The sequence below is a fragment of the Calidris pugnax genome, unplaced genomic scaffold, assembly GCF_001431845.1.
Source record: "Calidris pugnax isolate Ruff unplaced genomic scaffold, ASM143184v1 scaffold341, whole genome shotgun sequence".
Lineage (NCBI taxonomy): Eukaryota > Metazoa > Chordata > Aves > Charadriiformes > Scolopacidae > Calidris > Calidris pugnax.
In genome coordinates, this window is record NW_015091149.1 from 1,214,373 (window position 1) to 1,233,652 (window position 19,280).

Consider the following 19,280-nt stretch of genomic DNA (forward strand, 5'->3'; position numbering starts at 1 on the left):
TGGTTTGGCTGTGGTTGGCCATTACATTATTTTAAAATAGCTTAAATAAAAGCACCCTCACTCATGTTGGGTTTGTTGGTGAACTGGCTCCTTTGGGTCCACCCTGAACCCTTTTGCCTTCTCCAGCCCCAAGCAGGGGACCTGCTGCACAACCCAGGATCAGCCTAAGTTGAACCCATCGGGGGTTGTAATCACTCTCTGGGATCCATCTTGTGGGGCTTCATTCCTCCATCCATCCTGGCTGCAGGGACATATTGTAAGAAGATGCAGAGGACAAGGTGCCAAAGCAAATATGTTGAGTCACTTTGGAAGGAAGGTGAGTTCATGAGGAGCTGGTGGTGGCTCTACCTGTTAGAGGAGTCTGTGCCAAGAGCAGGGTCCACCTTGGGCAGACACAGAACAAAAGCTACGGATTTGCATTGAGGCTGATCCATGGGGGGAGAGGATGGAGATGATGAAGGGACGCCCTGTGGGGGCAGGGACCAGAGCTGATGGTCCTGCACGTCCCCCCGGAGCCACATCCTGGGGGCTGAAACTGGTGGGGAAGGTGTGGGGACCGCAACAGCACAAAATCTTTTGAGGAAGATGGTGCACACTGATACGCAGCAGACAGTAACACAAAAGCACCCAAAAGCAGAAAAAGGTGTGAGGGGGGAAAGTTCACCCACTCGCCTGAGCTGCTGATAATGTGGAGGGTGCTGCGAGCGTGGGGGAGCCGGGCGAGGGGACAAAGCCCCCGGCAGCCCTGTCCCCTGAGACTGTTCATGGGGTAGTTGAACCCCTTCCCCAGAAAGGGTCTGGTGGAGGAGCTCCCCATCCCCTACAGCACTGGCTTCTGGTGGATGCTCCAGCAGATGAAGCAGGATCTGCCGGGGAGAGGAGGGGAAACAAGAAGGGGACTCGTTCCCCTTGTCCCTTCACCACAGACCATTTCTCGTGTGTCGGTGCAAAAGCAGAACCCACTTGGTTTTACCCAGTCTCCGCACATCGTGCGTGTGCGCAGCCCTCAGGAGGCACCGGGGAGCCCCGAGGCACCACTCTCCTGGGCTGCTGCAGGCACCAGGAGGAGGAGGAGGAGGAGGAGGAGGAGGGTCTACTGAATGTCAGTGACACCCGGACGCGTCATGAGCTTCTCGCTGAGGGGTAGGAAGTATAAAAGAGTGAGTTTCCCAAAGAGGGTCTCTGGAGGGAGCCGCGGCGCGTTGGGGCTGCGCTGGGACGTAGGATGCTCTGGGCAACCCTGTGACTTCATCCCAGCTTGAGAGGAGACCATGGATGGTGGTGAGTACCTGCTCCACAGCCTCGGCTGTGCCTTCAGCTTTACTAATAATAGCCAAATTCACACCCCGTGACACAGAGATGAAGCACTCTTAACAGAGTGCTTAATCCTCTTAATGGAGGATTTCAACAATATGAAAGGTTTTCATATTCCTCATAATTACTATTAAAAAAAAAAAAAGAAAGCAATGTTTAAAAACTTCAAATCAATTGCTGCAGAAACACACACCAAAAATAGGCTTGGAGGGGACTTCAAGGGGCTACTCTGTCCCAAAGTGAATGAGTTCTTCTCAGATAATCCATACTTTTTCTTCCATGTTCTTAAAAAAACCCCACAAAAATAGAGTGAGGCAGTGCTATCTCCTTGGCAATATTTTAACTCAGTGAATAAATCAAAGAATTAGGAGCAAACATCAGGGGTTATTGTTGGCTAAGTCTGTCCAGTCTTATGCAAATTGTTTCTATTAATGAGCCTCTTTCCTGCAGTAACAAAACTGCTGCAAAAGCCATAGGTTTGTGTTTGCTCTGAGCTGGAACAGCCCTGAGCGCGTGCCCGTGTCTGTTTTCCCATGGACCACCCCATCACAAAGCCTCTTCTCTGGCACACGACAGCCCAGGAGGCACAGGACAGTCTGTTTCTGCTTCTTGCTCAAAGTTCCAGGCTTTCTTTCTCCATCTATTACTGCTCTGTTGGTGCTCCACAGGCACCAGCTTCCAGGAGCTGGAATAAGTGGGAAGGGCTCCGTGGGCGGGAGATGCGGCAGAGAAGATGCAGGTTCTTCTTTCCTCTAAGACTGTGATTTATTCCTTTTTTTTTACTTGTTTTTATTTATTTTATTGCTCCAATATTTGCAAACTGATCCCAGCGTGGCTGAGGGAGAAATGCAATAGCTCGGGTGGGTAAGTTAGTTTATAACCAGGTTACCCAGACTGGGTTCCCCAGTCCCTCTGGGGCAGAGCACGGTCAGAGCTCCAATGCGGATGGTTAGAGGGATGGGGCAGTCACCACTGAGTTCATCCCAGTAGAGCCCCATTCCAGGTGAAATGAATTAAATCTCGTAGCAGGATGACACAGGAGGTGTCACTGCCTCATCTCTGGGATATTCCCAAACCAGAGCTTTAAATTACCCGGAGATCCCAGTACCCCGTTCCCTCCTGGTGCCTTAGACCGGAGCACGAGAACGGGGGAGTTCTGCCCTCTCCTTTTTCGAAGAAATGAAGATGCAAAAACTTAAAGCAACCCCCACAAAATCCCCCAGAGAGCAGTCTGGTACAGCTGGGAAAAGAACCGCTTCTTTTTGTATCTTCATCTACTGTTCCAGCCCCAAAACTTGTCCTCATTTTTTACCCCCCGAGCAGTCCTCATTTCCCAGGCAGGGATTTCTCCTCTTGCAGGGCCAGCAGTGATTTGGGGATTCACTCGGTGCCTTAGGAAACCCCTGAATTTTGGAATCATAGAATCATATGGGGTTGGAAGGGACCTCTGGAGATATCTAGTCCAACCCCCAATCCTGCACCCAAGGCACCACAACCCAGTGGGACCCATTCACCATCGCTCCCCGCTGTCAAACTCCTGGACCCCCCAGCACCAAGCAGGCACTTTGCAGTTTCTTGCTTGAGGGGGTTCAGTACCTGGGGGCACAGCTCTTACTCTGGCTTTAGCAAACTGGTAAAGGTCAATGATGACAAGAAAAAAACAGAATTAGTGAGAACCTGCCAAGAAGAGTATGACCGTTCTCCTGCTTTGGGTTTTTTTGTTCTACTGTTGTATTTCAGAGGAATCTGCCAAAAGAACTCTTTCACAGCACTGAAAGCAGCACAACATTATCACTTTTTGAAGTAGTGAGACAGGAAACCTGATTGGGTCGCTTAAGAATGAAATTTTTTTTTTCTTAACTTATCTCATCTTTTGATTCACAATTTCCTAAAAGCGGTGGAGGCAAATAATAATTAACTTTCTTCTGTACCAGATCTATAAGCACACAAAATACCAGTATGACTTAGTTTCACTGGATTTGCTCACTCCTGAAATGATGGTCTCTTTCCTCTGCCAGTTGAGAGAAGCAGAGGGGAAGGGGGGGGAGAACAAGCACTGAGCTCTTAACTGCCAACAGTCATTGTATCATTTAAGTATGATTAATTTTTCTCAGAAATAGCCGGTTCTTTCCCCAAAAGCCTACTATACTGATGTTGAAGAGGCACCAGAAACCAGTTTAAAGACGGAGAGAGTACGTTACTCGCTGCCTAGATGTACTATGGGGCTGGGGAGTGAAACTTCTGCTCTGCAGTTCTGGCCACCAGAACATCCTTTCCCCACGAGTTTTTAGCCAGAGCTGCTCCGCTCGGTTTCACCAATACTTCTCACTTTTCACTGGGTACATCCCTCAGCACCGGAGCTGGAGCTCAGTGGGGTGAATCCCACCCTCGTGCTTACTCTGGGGAGAAAGCTTCAAAACTGGCGGGCTGCTGCCCCTTTTCCCCCTGCCCTCACCAGCAGAGAAACCCCTTCCCTTTTCCATTTGCATGGAGCGATTTTCCTTTCCTCTTTTCCCCAGGTCCCACAGGACAGGAGGGCACTTTTGGGAGCTGCAGCAAAGGCTGCAGCACCAGCCGAGGGGTACAGGGTGACACAGGGCTTTATAATGTATTTTGACTCATCTGTAATGGGTTTCTGTTGTCTTTTTATAAATGAGGTTTCCAGTTCAACTGCTTGCGGGGACTTTTGAGAGGGTTTTTTTTTTTTCTTAATATTTTGAGGAACAAAACTTTAGGAAAATACCCGCAGCAGAGAACTGCGAGGGGAGGGGAAAAAAAAAAAAAAAAAAAAGACAAAGAAAAAGTAAAGTGAGGTCCCTCAAACTGCCCATTAAACTCCAGAGCGTGTCTCATTTCCTCTCGGCAACTCCTTTGCTTCTGCTCCCTCCCCCCACACTGTCCTGGACCCCCCACCCCCCCAGAGTGAGAGAAGTGAGTTTTGGCCGGTCTGCCCGAAACTGGTGACGCAGGGACTGGCTCCACAAACTGGTGTGGGAAGACCACGAGGCTGCAGTGCTGCACTGGTCCTGCCCCAGCAAATGCGTAAGCTGAGGGCTGGGGGGGGGGGACAGGGACGACAAAAATAGGGGAGAAACAAACAGCACAAGCTTTTTTTTTAAATCAAAAAAAATTTGACATTTAAGACACGTGAAACAGCAACTGAGAGGGGAAAGAAAAAAAAGTGTGAAATCTTCAAAGGAATGATTCTTTGCTGAACTGTTGCAGGATCCGTGGTTGAGTCACTCACCAGTCCCGCTTCGCTGGGCGCTTCACCCAGAATTAAGAAAAAAATAAGAACAGCAACTCACCAGGGCTGTGCTCTCATGACATTTCGGATTAAACAGGGGCTGGGCTGGAACTGGGGCTTGAAGGGGAGATGCAGAAGGAGCAGGGGAAGATGTCCCCAAGCCTGGGGACAAGTGCCCGGTGCTGCAGCCTGGCGCTAGGCGGCACAGTGTCCTTGGCAAGAGAAACTGCCAACCAGGCAGGGCTGGGGGCAAGGCTCTGATGGAGCCTTGGGGTCCTCCCTCTCCTCTGCGGGCTGAGGGGCTCCTCTCCCCTGCCCAAGTGGCCGAGATGGGCCAGCAGAGGGAATTATTGTCCACCAACAGGTACAGGGAGATGTAAGCATCAGCTCCAGGAGTCCCCTGGAAAGCAGGCTGTGAAGAAGGTGGCACAGAAGACTAAAGACTCCAATGGCTCAGGGACCTTGTGCCCGCGTCCAAGGCGGTGGGGGGGTGGTGGGGTGGGAGGTAGTTACAATCTAGACTTGCTTAAATTTACCATGTTTATGTGGCTTTCAGTGTATTTCCTCTGCGTAATACGCAAAAGTTACATCAGCCGCTCGGCGGGAGAGATGGCTACAAACCTCTTACTGCAGCCTGGGACGGGTCAGGGTGAAAGCCAGGGGCACAGAAAGCACAGACAGAAGCCTTTAGCCCAGCCTCCCCCCCGGTACCCCACAAGCCCGACCATGGCACACTCCCTTCCTGAGTGTACCCAGCACTAACGATGCACCATCACGCTTTTCTGATTCCCCCGGGAGGATTCAGAGAGGGGTGTATGGACACAACCCAGCACCCGGCTGCAGGAGCACCAAAGATGAAAAGAAGAGGAGGAAGATGAGGCAGAAACTTCTATGAAACACAGCGGGAAGCTCAAACACAGGCTCAGCTGCAGGAGCACCAAAGATTAAAATAAGAGGGGGAAGATGAGGCAGAAACTTCTATGAAACACAGCGGGAAGCTCAAACACAGGCTCTGAAGAGGAGAAATACAAAGTTTTTTCACACGTGGCTAAGGGTCTCTCACCCACATATCGCTGCTCGCAGACAAACAAGCATCTCCAATCACAGATACCAAAGTCACTGTTCCTGTTATTAACGATGCTACTGCATGTGACAAACTGGGCAGACTGGCACAACGGCTGGTCACCTGAAGCAGTAGAAGTTCATCATCCCAGTGCAGAGCAACACCCAACAAGGAGACTGGCCGAGCAGGGGAGGGCACAAAGGGGGTCTCAAAGGAAGGGACCAGAGCAGGGTAGAACAGACTGCGAAGCACGGGGCGGGCAAAGGAATCAGCCAAGTTTAGGACCAAACAGGCCAGGAGGAGAAAGCCACACTCCCCAGAAGAAACATCTCCCACCTCTGCCCCAGCCTTGCTCAGGGACCCTGGGGCAGACAATGGGCAGGGAATGGAGGGGCAGCATGGGGAATGAGCCAGTGCCCGGGGTGACAGCCCGGGATGAGCAGCGTGATGCTCGGTCTCCCTCAGGGAAGGACAAATCTCCTGCTCACAGCAGAGCAGGCAGAGGTCAGGGCTCTCTCACCCTTGCCAGATCACCTTCTCTGGCTTGGGCAACTGTCAGTTACGGCTGCCTGAGGTAGATGCCAGCATGTACTTTAAATAGAGCACGGAGAAAGCTTTCACTGACCTCCGTGCCTCTGCTAACCACAGCAGGAAGAGCTGTTCATCCGAGATCGCTCTCGCCATTATCACATCTGGCTCTGAATTTCATTTTTCCTCCCAGCTGTCAGCATCCTGTATCTCCCCATCCAAAGGCAGCAGAAGCCAACCCTGACATTTAGAAGACAAGCAATAAATTTCAGGCAGCTTCAGTCACATACATCCTGCAGGGAGCAGAGCTTTCCTGTCCTGCAGCCCCGGCACCGCGCTGTCAGGGAACAGCTGGCCCAAATTTATTGCACTTACAGGTGCAGGTTTTTACACAGGCAGCGTACACTACACCCTCCCAGCTCAGAGCCCAGCACAGGAGATGGGATGCTGATTGCCTGTAGGAAAAAAAATAATGTATAAAATACAAATCGTTACACTGTGCACGAGTCAACTGTGCTTAGCCATCAGCCTTTCCTGATGAAACCGGGGGGAGCCGACTCCTGAGACTTATTCCGTGCTCTGACAGTAACTTATTTTATTAGCACCTTCATCAGGTTTTACTTTACCCAACTGCAGGAAGCTCTGGGGTGAGAATGCCATGGACAACCACGCTATCGCTGCGTTCTCACAGGGAGCATTGTGTGGAAACCGCTAACACTAACACTGTCTCCTTCTTCCACAGGCAAGCGGTTACAGGTCACCCTTGTTTTCAGCCTCCCTCTAATTTTTCAGGTAAGATGTTAAAAACAGCCCTGCTGAAATCCAGCTGCATTTGTGTTGTGGGTAAAGAGAGACCTCGAGAACCCTGACAGGCAGAAAGCAGCCACCCACGGCCCGCAGAGAAATGGGGGGACACTGACAGGGTGGGCGTGAGACAGAGCGGGGCTGGGAGCCAGGGGAAAAACAAACAACAGGAACAAACACAGAGAGAGAACAGAAACAATAGATACACTGTGCTTTTAAGATGCCCTGGGCTGTTAGAGCCACTCCAGCATCAAAATGAGCATTTTGAGGAAAGATGAGAGCACCCTACGCCGAGTGCTCATGAAGACCCAGCTCTTTGGAAAGAGCCCGGTCAAAGAGCTGAGCTTTAAGTGGGGTTGGTGTGGGAGAGCTGACGGGGCCAAGGAGGAAGAGCTCAGCATCTTCCTCTGCCTGTTCCTGCTCAGAGCGAGTCTGAGGTGGGAAGGAGACCCCAGAGCACCGAGCTGTGCCACGACCTGCCCGCATTCCCACAGCCACCAGAGCAGCCTCTGCCACCACCATGGCCCCAGCTCCGGCTCTCCGAGAGGCTCGGCGGCGCGGGGAGAGGTTTGCAGCCCACTTCTTTTCCCTTTCACGTCTGGCGGCGTGTCTCCAGAGAGCAGGCAGGATGTGGTGAAAGCCCAGCCTGCCCGAGATGGAGAGCGCGCGAAGATACTCGCCGATAACAGGCCCAGGTATCCAGGGGAAACCTTTCATCTCTGAGCAACGGAGAGAAGGTGCTGGAGACTAATGAGGCACAGAAAAGCAGGGCACAGATAACCACAAGCTCACTCTGCCCTGAAGGTTATGGCAGCGTAGGAAGATGAAAAGAGAATAATCAGAACTTAAATCAGGGGCAGGGGCCTGAATGAGATGCCGGCGGCGTGTCCGCGCCGGCACGGTAACAGTTTCCTGCTTCACGGGCTGCGTTTCCTCCCCATCCCATTGACACCTCAATTAACCCAGCAGAGAAACAGCCCAAGGGGGCTCTGGCTTTGTCTCCCCTTCCCCTGGCCGGGGCTGGGGTGGCAGCAGGACCAGGGAGCCCAGGGAGACCCTCGTGCTCACCATGCTGGGCTGCTGCCCCACACTGCACCCCCTTCAGCGCTGCCACACGTGGGAAGGGGACACGAGTGACAGGGGTTATCTCGGATGGGAGAAGGGAGGGAATACTGAGGTTAGAAAATGCCTAACGAGTCAAGTTTCAGTCAAGCAGAAATGCCATCCCCGCCGAGAGAGGGAGAAGGCTGAAGGACGTACTGCTTCTCACATTTTCCCCGACAGCTGAGGGCGTACACACAGCTGTACGTGGGGCCTGAAACCTCCTGGAAAGCAGCCACACGCTTGATCGCTCGCAGGTGTTACTTTGGCCGAGCACGAAACATTTCTTGTGGAATTCCCACTCTGAGCCCCCAAAAATCCCCAAACCCCACATACTTATGGGAAACGTTTTCAGCCACGAGACCTCAGCAGCTCTGTGATGTTCGTGTGAGCCAAGGCTTGGGAACTCCCTGGAACTTCTCTGTGGCCGGGGACTCCTTCCAGACCCAGCCACAAAGGGGCACAGAACCTCTCCCCAATACACTCTTCTCTTCTTCCCTCTTCTAGTTCTGCACCGGGAACAACGTCACCGATTACTATGACTCCAACAGCACCATCGACTACAACCTGTTCGAGACCCTGTGCGAGAAGGAGGAAGTCCGTAACTTCCGTGCTGCCTTCCTCCCTGCCATGTACTCCCTCATCTGCTTCACGGGGCTGCTGGGCAACGGGCTGGTGATGCTCACCTACATCTACTTCAAGAGGCTGAAGACCATGACGGACATCTATTTGCTGAACCTGGCTCTGGCAGACATCCTCTTCCTGCTGACCCTCCCCTTCTGGGCCACAAGCGCAGCCATGCACTGGCTTTTTGGGGAGCCTGCCTGCAAAGCTGTCTACTGCATCTGCAAAATGAGCTTCTTCAGCGGGATGCTGCTCCTCCTGTCCATCAGCATCGACAGGTACTTTGCCATCGTTCAGGCTGCCTCAGCCCACCGCTTCCGTCCCCGGATGATATTCATTAGCAAGGTCACATGCGTCCTCATTTGGGTCCTGGCCTTCATCCTCTCCATCCCCGAGCTGGTTCACAGCGGTGTCAATAACTCAGGGGACCATCCCCGTTGTTCAATCATCGCTAACGACTTGCAGACCTTCAACACCGGCATCAAAGTGTCCCAAATGGTTTTTGGCTTCTTATTTCCTCTACTGGTCATGTCTGTCTGCTACCTCATCATCATCAAAACATTACTCCAGGCCCGCAACTTTGAGAAGAATAAAGCCATCAAGGTCATCATCGCCGTGGTAATTGTCTTCGTTGTCTTTCAGCTGCCCTACAACAGCGTCATGTTGGCCAAGACCATCTCAGCCTTCAACCACACCAGCTCCTGTGAGGAGAGCAAGAAGCTTGACGTGGCAGATGATGTGACCTACACCCTGGCCTGCTTCCGATGCTGCCTCAATCCTTTCCTCTACGCCTTCATCGGCGTCAAATTCCGCAACGACCTCTTCAAGCTCCTGAAGGAGCTGGGCTGCCTGAGCCAGGAGCGCCTCTGGCAGTTGTCCACCTGCCGCGAGAGCAAGAGGTTCTCCTTCGCCATGGAGACTGAGACCACCACCACCTTCTCCCCATGAGCCCAGCTCCAGGCAGGCTTTGACCAAGCTGGAGTGGTTTTGTACACTTTCTCTCTTCTGAACTGCTGGCAGAGTGAGACCTGCCACCACTATAGGGAAGGAGCTGTAAGAGACAAAAATAAGAGCCTTCCCGTATTTCAGGCAAGGAGCACTGCTAACCAATTCTCCCATGGATGGAGAAACTTCCATAAAGCTGTGACTAAAGCAAAGCAAGGGAGAAGGAGACTGGTGAGTCTAGAATTTATCATGTTCATTTCACCTTTATTTTAGTCTTTCCTAGTCAAAATGAGAAACGCTCAAAATTGAACGTTTTCCCTAAAAGCAACAAATACTGAACTTCCAAGAGCATCGTCCTTGCTTTGAATGTTGCTTTCAACCAGATGACCTACTGCTCTTCTACACCTGCAGTAACAATGCCCCTTGCACTGGTTCAGTCTTCAGGACAGAAGAGCCCCAGCAGCCTCAAGCTTCATCTAAAACACAACATAAGCTGTGAACTATCCTGGCACACAACTCTCTGCTCTGCCTTCCCCCACAAAGCGAGACATTTCCATAACTAATACTAACTCTATACATATAAATAATTTCAAAAACTTTGTAAATTATGGTGGCAACTCATACGTTTGTCAGGAAAAGTACATATTCCACTTCATTTCTGCCTGTATCTGGTGTTTCACCTATAAAGAAGGTGCATCCTAAGGAGCACAGGTTGTTCCATCCCAACGTTGCCTTGAATTCTTTAGAAATGCTGCTGCACTCCAGAAAGAAAGTCTCCTTCAGCTTCTGAGAAGGCACCCGCCTGCAGGAGGCTGATGCAGGGGTGGCTCCCATGGTTTAGAGTCAAACTTCTTGCACAAAGACAAATGAGTTCCAAAACCCCAATGTCTTTCCAATCACCCAGCCTGCAAACTTGGACTAAGAAACAGGCACTTCAGCACCAATCCAGGTGCTTAAAATACATTTCTACCACCCAGCCATCCAGCCTGTCCCAACATCACCCTTACTCCCACGTGCAAAGGGACTCTTTACTCGCTTGATATAAAGCACGTGTGCCAGAATCCTCAGGATTTTAAAGATTCAAGCCCAGGGCAAATCCATTTCTTACGACGAGACACTGCAATTCAGGATAGAGCCGTGCCCACGGTCCAACCACTGCCAGCATCTGGAGCTTCCTTGTTCCTGGCTTTATTGGCCGCTGCGGACACGGGCTGCTGACTTTCACACACGTGTGGGGGCCCTCTGCGCAACTGCTTGCTGACCTCAAGAGATAAAACACCCATGTGGGTTTTCTTCTCCCTTCCCAACCAGCGTGCCTTTCTAGAAGGCCTTCAGCAGCTGGCTTTCAAGTCAGATACTTATTTCACTTATAAGCTATTGAAAATGTGGTTTGCGTTCATACTGTCAGTGCTAATAAAGATGCCGTTCACTGTGGTTTGATGTGAATGCACAGGACAGTCACGTGTCGAAGATACTGCCAGGGTCACGTACTTGAAAGGAATGTGACAGCTGAACACAGATTATTGTCATGTAAACTAAGACCTTGAAAAGCAGCCCAGACTGTAGTGCCAGTCGGTGCATTTACCAGAAGAGCAAAGATTCCTACCGACAGATGAATCCCCTGGGAAGTGCTGTCACTGACATCTGAGTGTCAGCTGGGGAGGAGCTGCTGCAACTGTTTGTGCATCTGTTATTGACCAGGGTGCTCCCTGCTCTCACCCCTGAAGTGCAGAGCCCTCTCCAGAGACCAGCACCAGCAGAGAAAGGTCTTGGCCAGGAAGCGCTCTGGGTGCTGGGCAGGAGCAGGATAACTCAGCGGGGACATGGCACCTCACCCTCCAGAGAGCACCTCGGTGGAGACTGTCAGGCATGTTCCCAGGAGCACACAGAGCAAAACATGCTTCCTAAAAAGATATTTATACTTTTTTTCCAGTCCCACACATGGATCCATTAGAGTGATACAGGGAACTCTCCGGATCATAGGTCGAAAAACATTGCTTTAGAGACGCGAGAATTAAAATCAACCTTCCGAGGGAAGAATTCAATGAGCTGGTTTTGAGACCCTGTTCCCAGCAATATAGCTGCCTGCCATCACAATTAAATACATTCTTCTTCACAAGGCATTTGGCTCTGGGCTATGGGATTTTGCCAAGAGCTGGGATTCAGGAAGAAAGCTCATTCTGCTCCACGTGACCCCTCTGTGCAGAAGGACAATCCCACCCAGCTGTTTCACACATTTTCTTTCATAATGCCCATGTAATGTGTACAGAAGTGCTGCTTCTCTGTCACTGGAAATGGGAGGTTACAACTGACACCAAAGAGTCACTTGTTCTTGGTTTGTCCCTATTGTCCTTCCTCAGGCAAAACACTTGGGGAACAGGAACTCTGCCAGAGCAAGGAGTGCCCACACCACAGGGTCCTTCTAGTTTCCTTCAACAGTAACAATATATTCTTAATGTCTGTTCATCTACGTAAAGCTGCTTTACACAGAAAAGAGTTAAATACATACATGAATGTACCCTGAAAATACACTGCTTTAACTCATTCTCTTTATGCAAAATACATTCACCTAACTTATTCTAGAAGAATTGCTTCACTGACACATGTGGTTGTCCTTGTCTCCTGGGTGATAAAAGCCATGCCGCTTCTACAAACTGGGAAGTCCTCAGGTCCCTATTCACTAGACCTATTGTAAATAGGAAAACGTGCAGCTGCTTCTACACAAATGAGATACTAAAAGCATCACCTGGGACAGCTGCATCTGGTACCTCCTCAACGAGACAGCGGTGACTTCAGAGTGCACAGTTTCTTTATTTTCTTTTAATTTAATGGGCAGAACGAATTTGCCACTTATTCAGATGAATCATGTCAACATTGGCCTAAGATCTTAAGTTGAGGTTCCCACTGAAGTCTGAAAACTGACTGTATTTTGCTATTTGTGGAAAATAAATTATAACAATTTTAAAAAATACCTTTACTTTTCCATTATCTTTCCTCCACAGGGTGTATCATGACAGTTCGTATCATACCCTTCTGGTCCCATCAAGAGCTGTTTGTCCTCAGCCTGGTTTCATGTCAGTACTGCCCTGCAGGAACAAAGAGCCAGTAAAATAAACTATTTAGAAAAAAAGTTGGTTTACTTCAACTATTAACCCAACTGCCTTAACAGCTGGATATACCCAATGGCTACTTATCAATGTTTATGTGAAAACTTTTCTACTGTAACATTTTATTGTTCGCTTTTAAATTAACACAAGTCATTCATGCAATCCTATATTAGTGTACAATTGCTCACAGGGAGAGGCAGTGGCTCTGGTGGCCGGGACTCCTCCAGAGAAGGTAAGAGCAGGCCCAGCCATGGTGGCTGGGACGAGCCATCCCTTGCTGGGACGAGCCATCCAGTAAGAGCAGGCCCAGCCATGGTGGTTGGGATGAGCCATCCCTAGCTGGGACGAGCCATCCCTTGCTGGGACGAGCCACCCAGTCCAGCCCCGCAGCCCCAGCTGGCCAACGTGGCACGATTACTTTTAAATGAACACAAGTCATTCATGTAATCCTATATTAGTGTACAATTGCTCGCAGGGAGAGGTTTGACTCTGGTGGCTGGGACTCCTCCAGAGAAGGTAAGAGCAGGCCCAGCCATGGTGGTTGGGATGAGCCATCCCTAGCTGGGACGAGCCATCCCTTGCTGGGACGAGCCACCCAGTCCAGCCCCACAGCCCCAACTGGCCAACGTGGCACGATTAACGAGCACAGCCCAGTCCAGCCCCGCAGCCCCAGCTGGCCAACGTGGCACGATTAACGAGCACAGGATGGTTTTTCCTGACCTCCCCAGTCAGGTTTTACCTCAAGACACATGAGGACGAGCAATATCCTTTAGAAGAAGCACCCTGTAATTGCAACCATGGAACCAAAAAAGGAGGGCGCCTCAAAGAAAACCAGAAGTAGCAAAGCCTCACATTTGAGCGCCAAAACAAAGGACCGTTTCTGCTTTCACTCAATAATGCACGTCTGTCATGGTTTCTCCCTAGAGAGAAAGTACTAGACTAGTTTCAGCATCCGGCCCAGAGGTTCAAGCAGCAATAAGGAGCATCTCGAGACCACGGCACCACAGTACAACTCTAGACAACAACCGTCTAAACCCAAGGATCCTTAAATAAACATCAAGTCTCACTCACCACAACTAGATCAGAAGTCTCGGCTGCCCCGAGTCCAGGGAGCTCGTCTGTGCAAGAGCCTCAGCCAGAGGGACAGGAGCTCTGAGCTACAGCACACAAACATGGAACAGAGCTGGGGATTTGCAGAATTCCCTGTCCTTCTCAGAGGTGGCTGCAAACCAAACCGTTAAACAGGAAAGTTCCTGAATTTTAAGAAGCCAGACTCTAACTTACAACCCTGATTCAAACCAGTAAAAACTCAGCCCACCAAACAACGATGCAAGGTCACACCTTAGGCCATAAATATCCCAGCCAAACCACACAGAACGTACCACAGAAAACAGGTACGTTTCTAGGACAGATTTAACCCATTTTAGTACCTTTCACCAACAACACAGGGAAAGAAGTTTCCTGTTCACTGAGGAGCTAGGACTAAGGCCCTAAGTCAATTAAAAAAACCTGGCTCTCGTTACAGAAAGGATCTGCAATAAGCTACATCAAAAGCAGGGGGATACCCACCACCTGGTCACAGTCCTGTGGGCTCCAGGTGGCCCCTCCAGCCCCTTCTCCAAGTCCCCACAGGAAACCTCTCTGTGGCTCAGAAGCCCTGGACTCCTCATGGCCCCAAATTGCTGCTCATCCTCCTCCTTCCCCACCTGCTCTTCATGCACAGGAGCTCATGTGTATTTTTAAGCTACGGTTTAAAAGCCCTCGGTGCCAAACGGATCTGGGCTGGGTGGGAGGTAAACTGGAATCAGGGGAGTTAAACTGGAATCACTAAATGCAGTTGCTCCCATCCATCCCAGAGCAGGCACTAGTGTGTCCCCTCCCTTCTCCTGCTGTCCCAGGCACCGCATCCCATCACTTGCTGGTGAATGAACTGATTAATGCGTCGGTGAAGGGGAAGCTGCTCCAGGCAGGGCTGTGGTTTCTGAAGGGCCACCTGGGCAGCTGCGGGAGGGAAGTCCTTGTCACCCTAAGAAAGAATGAGCTGGCGTTGAGTGAGGCAAACAAACCCTAAAAATAATGCACGTGGGTGATGAGGAAGGGTGGTGGCATGCTGCAGCCATCAGAATAGCTGAGAGAGGGTGATGGTTTCCTCTCCCCACATCATCTTTTACGTGGAAAAATAACCCAAAGTCCTGTTCTGGGGGTGGAGGTGTCAGATCTCAGGGGAGAACTTCTTGCAGGGGTCAAAGATCTTCCTCCCCAGCTTGCCAGCAGAGCTGCCTTGCCCGGGGGCCACTTTGCCCAGAGGCACCAGTGGTGGGTTCCTGCTCCACACTGGGGGATTTCTCCCCTTCCTACCTGTGAGATGGATCTGGGGAAACCTAACTCAGCTGAGACCCCAGTCACCCCTTGTTTGTACCATCACAAGCAGCTCCGTGACCTCAAAGTGAGTAGATCAGACTGAAAAGCAGAGACTTTTGATGGATTAGAAAGTGGCAGGACCAGCTCAGAGCCATCCTGTTGGCACAAACGATGGGATAAGAACACGGAGGTGGAATATGAGGGAAAATAACTCGATAAACACACAGCACCATACTGCGTTTAGTGGGAGCAGCAGAACCCACTGCTGGACCCTTCTTACAGCCCCCAGCACGGGGGGAGCGTGCTGTGGGGGACAGGAAAAGAGAAGAGAATGAACAACCAACCCTCTGAGCTTCAGATGTGGCTGACCATAAAAACAGAAGATACACAAAGGGACAGGATCTTAGCAGGGTTTTGCTGAGTTCTTCTTAGACTTAAGTTCCCAAAAGGGGCAGTTTATTCCTCGTATACAAATAGCTCAACACGCAGTACAACAGGGTTAGAAGGAGAAAGATGGAAGAAGATGAAAAACAAGAAGATGGCTGGCTAGAGAAAAAAAGATCACCTAGCTATATTCACTCTCTGTAGCCCTTTTCCTGCCCCAATGCCCCTTTGTGCTGGCAAAAGCCTCTGGACACTTGAATATGAGGAAGAACTTCTTCACGGTGAGGGTGGCAGAGCCCTGGAACAGGCTGCCCAGGGAGGGTGTGGAGTCCCCTTCCTTGGAGATTTTCAAGACCCGCCTGGATGCTCCTGAGTAACATGCTCTGACAAGCTCTGGGTGGTCCTGCTTTGGCAGGGGAGTTGGACTAGATGATCTCTATGGTCCCTTCCAACTATAAAAATTCAGTGACACATGGCCAAGGCTTCAGTGTGTGCACATTCCAGCAGTGGCACTGTAGGGGAATGGAAGCTCAGTCTGATCCAATGTTTAAAACTTAGGACAAGACTTAGAAAAGATGGGTCCTACCCCTGGCTCTGCCCCTCAGTGCCCCCAGTCAGTCCTGAGCTGCTTCCCCCAGCACTGAAACAGAGATAAAACATCACTCGGCAAAAGCAGCGAGAGGAGCCCTCGCTCTGCTCCAGTCCCTCGTACAGATCCTTCCCACCCTCCCACTGAAACAAAAAAGAGACTTCACTTGTTCAGCTTTTGCAGAAATTGCCTGTTTCGGACCTCGGGCACAGCCTGACCTACCCCCAAACTGCACCAAAAGGTGTTTTGTCCCTCAGTAAGAGCCCAGCCCTTCGCAGAGCTCAGAGCATTACCCAAGCGGGGAATCAAATCTTCTTGATACTCAGCAAACACCTGTCGCTGCCACAGCTTGTGACAAAAATCTTATTCAGGTTTTAACAAGTACAGAGCTTTCCGTTCACCTTCCCCACACGCATGGCAGACGTGGGGCCAATCTGAGAGTGATCTCACATATCTGTCATTGCTGAACCCATGCAAATCCTCAGCTTGCAGGAACCGAAACTCTAACTTCCCTTCCTGCTGCTTTGGTTTTTTTTTTAATTCAATTGTCTAAAATAAGATAACAAGCAGATATTTTACTTTCCTTTCTTTGCTGGCGAATACTGTTGCACAAAGCCCTAATTCTTGAGTGATTATGTGCTTTATTGGGAAATTTCTGTGACTGAAGGTCAATTCTAACATCCAGAATCATCCAGCAGGAGAGGAAAAGGCCAAATAATTTCCAGTGCCATGAACAGTCCAAAAGGTCTTCCAGGACTTGGAGTCTGCGCATCCCACTGTCCCAAAATCAGCATCTCCCATCGATTCTAGTTCTTTCTTCTTTAATTAGGAGCATGGTCTAAGATCCACGGAAAGCAGCAGGAGCTTCCATGGAAAGCCTCTGCATTACCTTGGGAGTTGGTATGAATTGCTGATGCTACGGCCCATGGAGAGGAGACACACATGCCAATCCACCCCAACATCAAGAAACCTGTACATCTGGAAAACACAGGGAAGGGAAACCACTTAGTGTGTGTTCCCCAGGGTGCTGAGAGCTCTCCTGGCTTTGCAACAGGAGCAGATGGATTTCATGTGTCTGTTGAGGGCTGAGGAACCCCACAACCACTGAAGCCCCCTGAAGTGACAGGATGGCGACAAACGCAGCTTCTTTTCAGTCCCCACCCATCCTCAAGGCTCCACAGCAGTGTAAAACTCAAACGCTGGGCTCCCCTGGGACCATGTCCTGGTTTCTACTTGTCTAACGACCAAACTGCAAGTGCCTGAACGCTGCCGAGAAGGAAAACGCTGCTCTGAAAACACTTTGAGCCAACCAGGTAGTAAAACATGAAATTTTCGCAAACAGAAGTGACTCAATGTTCCTTTTCCAAAGATTTCCCCCAAGCCCTCATCTCCAGGAGACACTAGAGCTCTCACATTTCACACACCCAACAAAGGCACCCTACTTCCCACCCAACCCTCTGAAAATGAAGGTGCTGAGTCGGTCACCCAAAAAACCTTTGTCTGACCGAGATATCCCTAGTGACTTCCTCAGATCCAGATCCCGCGGGCCTTCTTGTGGTCTAGAAATTTAGGCATTCTGGTTTACCAACTTTAATTAGGAGAAAAGTAAAGCAAATGTTGCCCTCTGCAGCAGGAGCACTCTGCCCCACTGCAGATGGTGGCCGGTGGGTGCCACGGCCTCCGCTCTCGCCGGTTTATTGGTGTTCAACCTCGCAGGTTTCTAGAGTATCCCCACCACTTTGCATCTTATTACCAGGGAATCACCCATCTGCACGCGAACGTTGCTGTGGAAGGAGGTGTGAACACACACTTGTGCCGGCGTTTGCATATGTCTCCCAGCAGAACTGGTTTCAGACTCTGGGGGCCATCACAGCAAAATTCAACACCACCCGAGCAAAACCTCACCACCGGAGCCGCACAAATAGAAGCTCATGTTTTCAGGGGAGAGTTGACTGATTCCCTTGGAGATAAACGTGTTTCTCCGTCTAACTTTTGCCCACACCAAGCAATGAGAAAGAATCTCTGCCCCCGTGCCAGGGCAGGGAGGGGGAGAAGGAAAAACAAGTCTCTCTCTGGATGACTAACGCAGCCAGCAGCGATTGCCACTCTGCAGCTCGGCCCCGCTCCTCAGCGGGGAGTTGCACAAGATGCCTTTGAAGAGGTTAACACCTTTGCAGTCGGTTGTTCTCTGCCGTGCTGGAGGGTCACAGGTAGCAACAAGGCTCCTGCTCCCACTCTTGAGCCCCAAACAGCACATAGAGAGCGAGAGCCGAACACCCCAGAGCTGGCACCCCAACAACCGTGGCTTCTCCCAGGTTTGGGGTGGGATTGCAGCAGAGCTGGCAGGTAACCAGATCCTGACAAGGCTCAGGAAAATGTCTTTTATTGCCAGCAGCTTCTGGCGGGCCTCCACACCCGTCTCCAAATGAGCAACCCTCACGTGCCAGCGCCGCCTGCTCAACCTCACAAACAGCCGAAAGGGGCACGGCCGGAGACACCGAGACTGTTTTGAAGCCCGTTGCAGACAACAAACAACAGAAAAGGGCTCCACGCCATCACAAGCAAGATCTGAAATGCTGCCCAGAGCCGGCCTCCTCAGCTGGGCACCCTGTCTGGGGCATCAGGAGAGCTGCAGCCCTCAGACGTGCTCCCACTACTGCTGCAAGGGCATGGAGACAATGAAGGACAATGGAGACAATGCCCATGAGAAGGCATGGAGACAGTGCACTAGCATGACACCAGTTCTGCAGAAGAGCTGCTGCTCTCTGGGGACTCTGGGCTCCCAGTACATGCCCACCCCCAGGGAGCACTCAGGGCACCCCATCCTGCTCTGCTCCAGCTCCCCCCGAGCAGAGGGCTCCCTCTGCTCTGACCCACAGCGTGCTGGCAGCATCTCTCAGGGGAGGTTCAGTCTTTCTCCCTGGGGATCACGGTCCCACCAGCCCCTCAGGAGCAGTCAAAACCCAGCCGGGTCTCAGAGGAATTGCAGATGAGGAACATCACACCTTCCCTCCAGCCACTCAAACCCTGCGTGGTGGGACAGGGGAGCCATGATGTGCCCAAGACACCTCCTGGTCCCAACAACAGGCTGTGGCTTACAGATTCCCTACAGCACTCCAGGAAGGAGGGAGGTATCTCCTTGCCAAGCAGCAACAGTGATCTTCAGCTTGGAAATTAATTCCCTTTATAATCAGCAATACAAAATGAGTCTTT

General features: G+C 50.9%; 1 protein-coding gene across 1 annotated transcript; it reads left to right on the plus strand.

Moving 5' to 3' along the window:
• Positions 1–1,189: 1,189 nt before the first annotated feature.
• CCR7 (chemokine (C-C motif) receptor 7) lies at positions 1,190–12,561 on the plus strand. The gene is made up of 3 exons (XM_014959105.1): positions 1,190–1,281; positions 6,895–6,944; positions 8,565–12,561. Exons 1-3 carry the CDS (start codon positions 1,272–1,274, stop codon positions 9,627–9,629), a joined length of 1,125 nt encoding a protein of 374 aa, XP_014814591.1. The 5' UTR covers positions 1,190–1,271; the 3' UTR covers positions 9,630–12,561.
• The last annotated feature ends 6,719 nt before the right edge of the window (positions 12,562–19,280 follow it).

Bases quoted from the DNA above. Each gene is read 5' to 3' on its own strand.
- CCR7 (XM_014959105.1), top strand. The intron at 6,945-8,564 runs GTAAGATGTTAA...TCCCTCTTCTAG, and splicing joins GCCTCCCTCTAATTTTTCAG to TTCTGCACCGGGAACAACGT.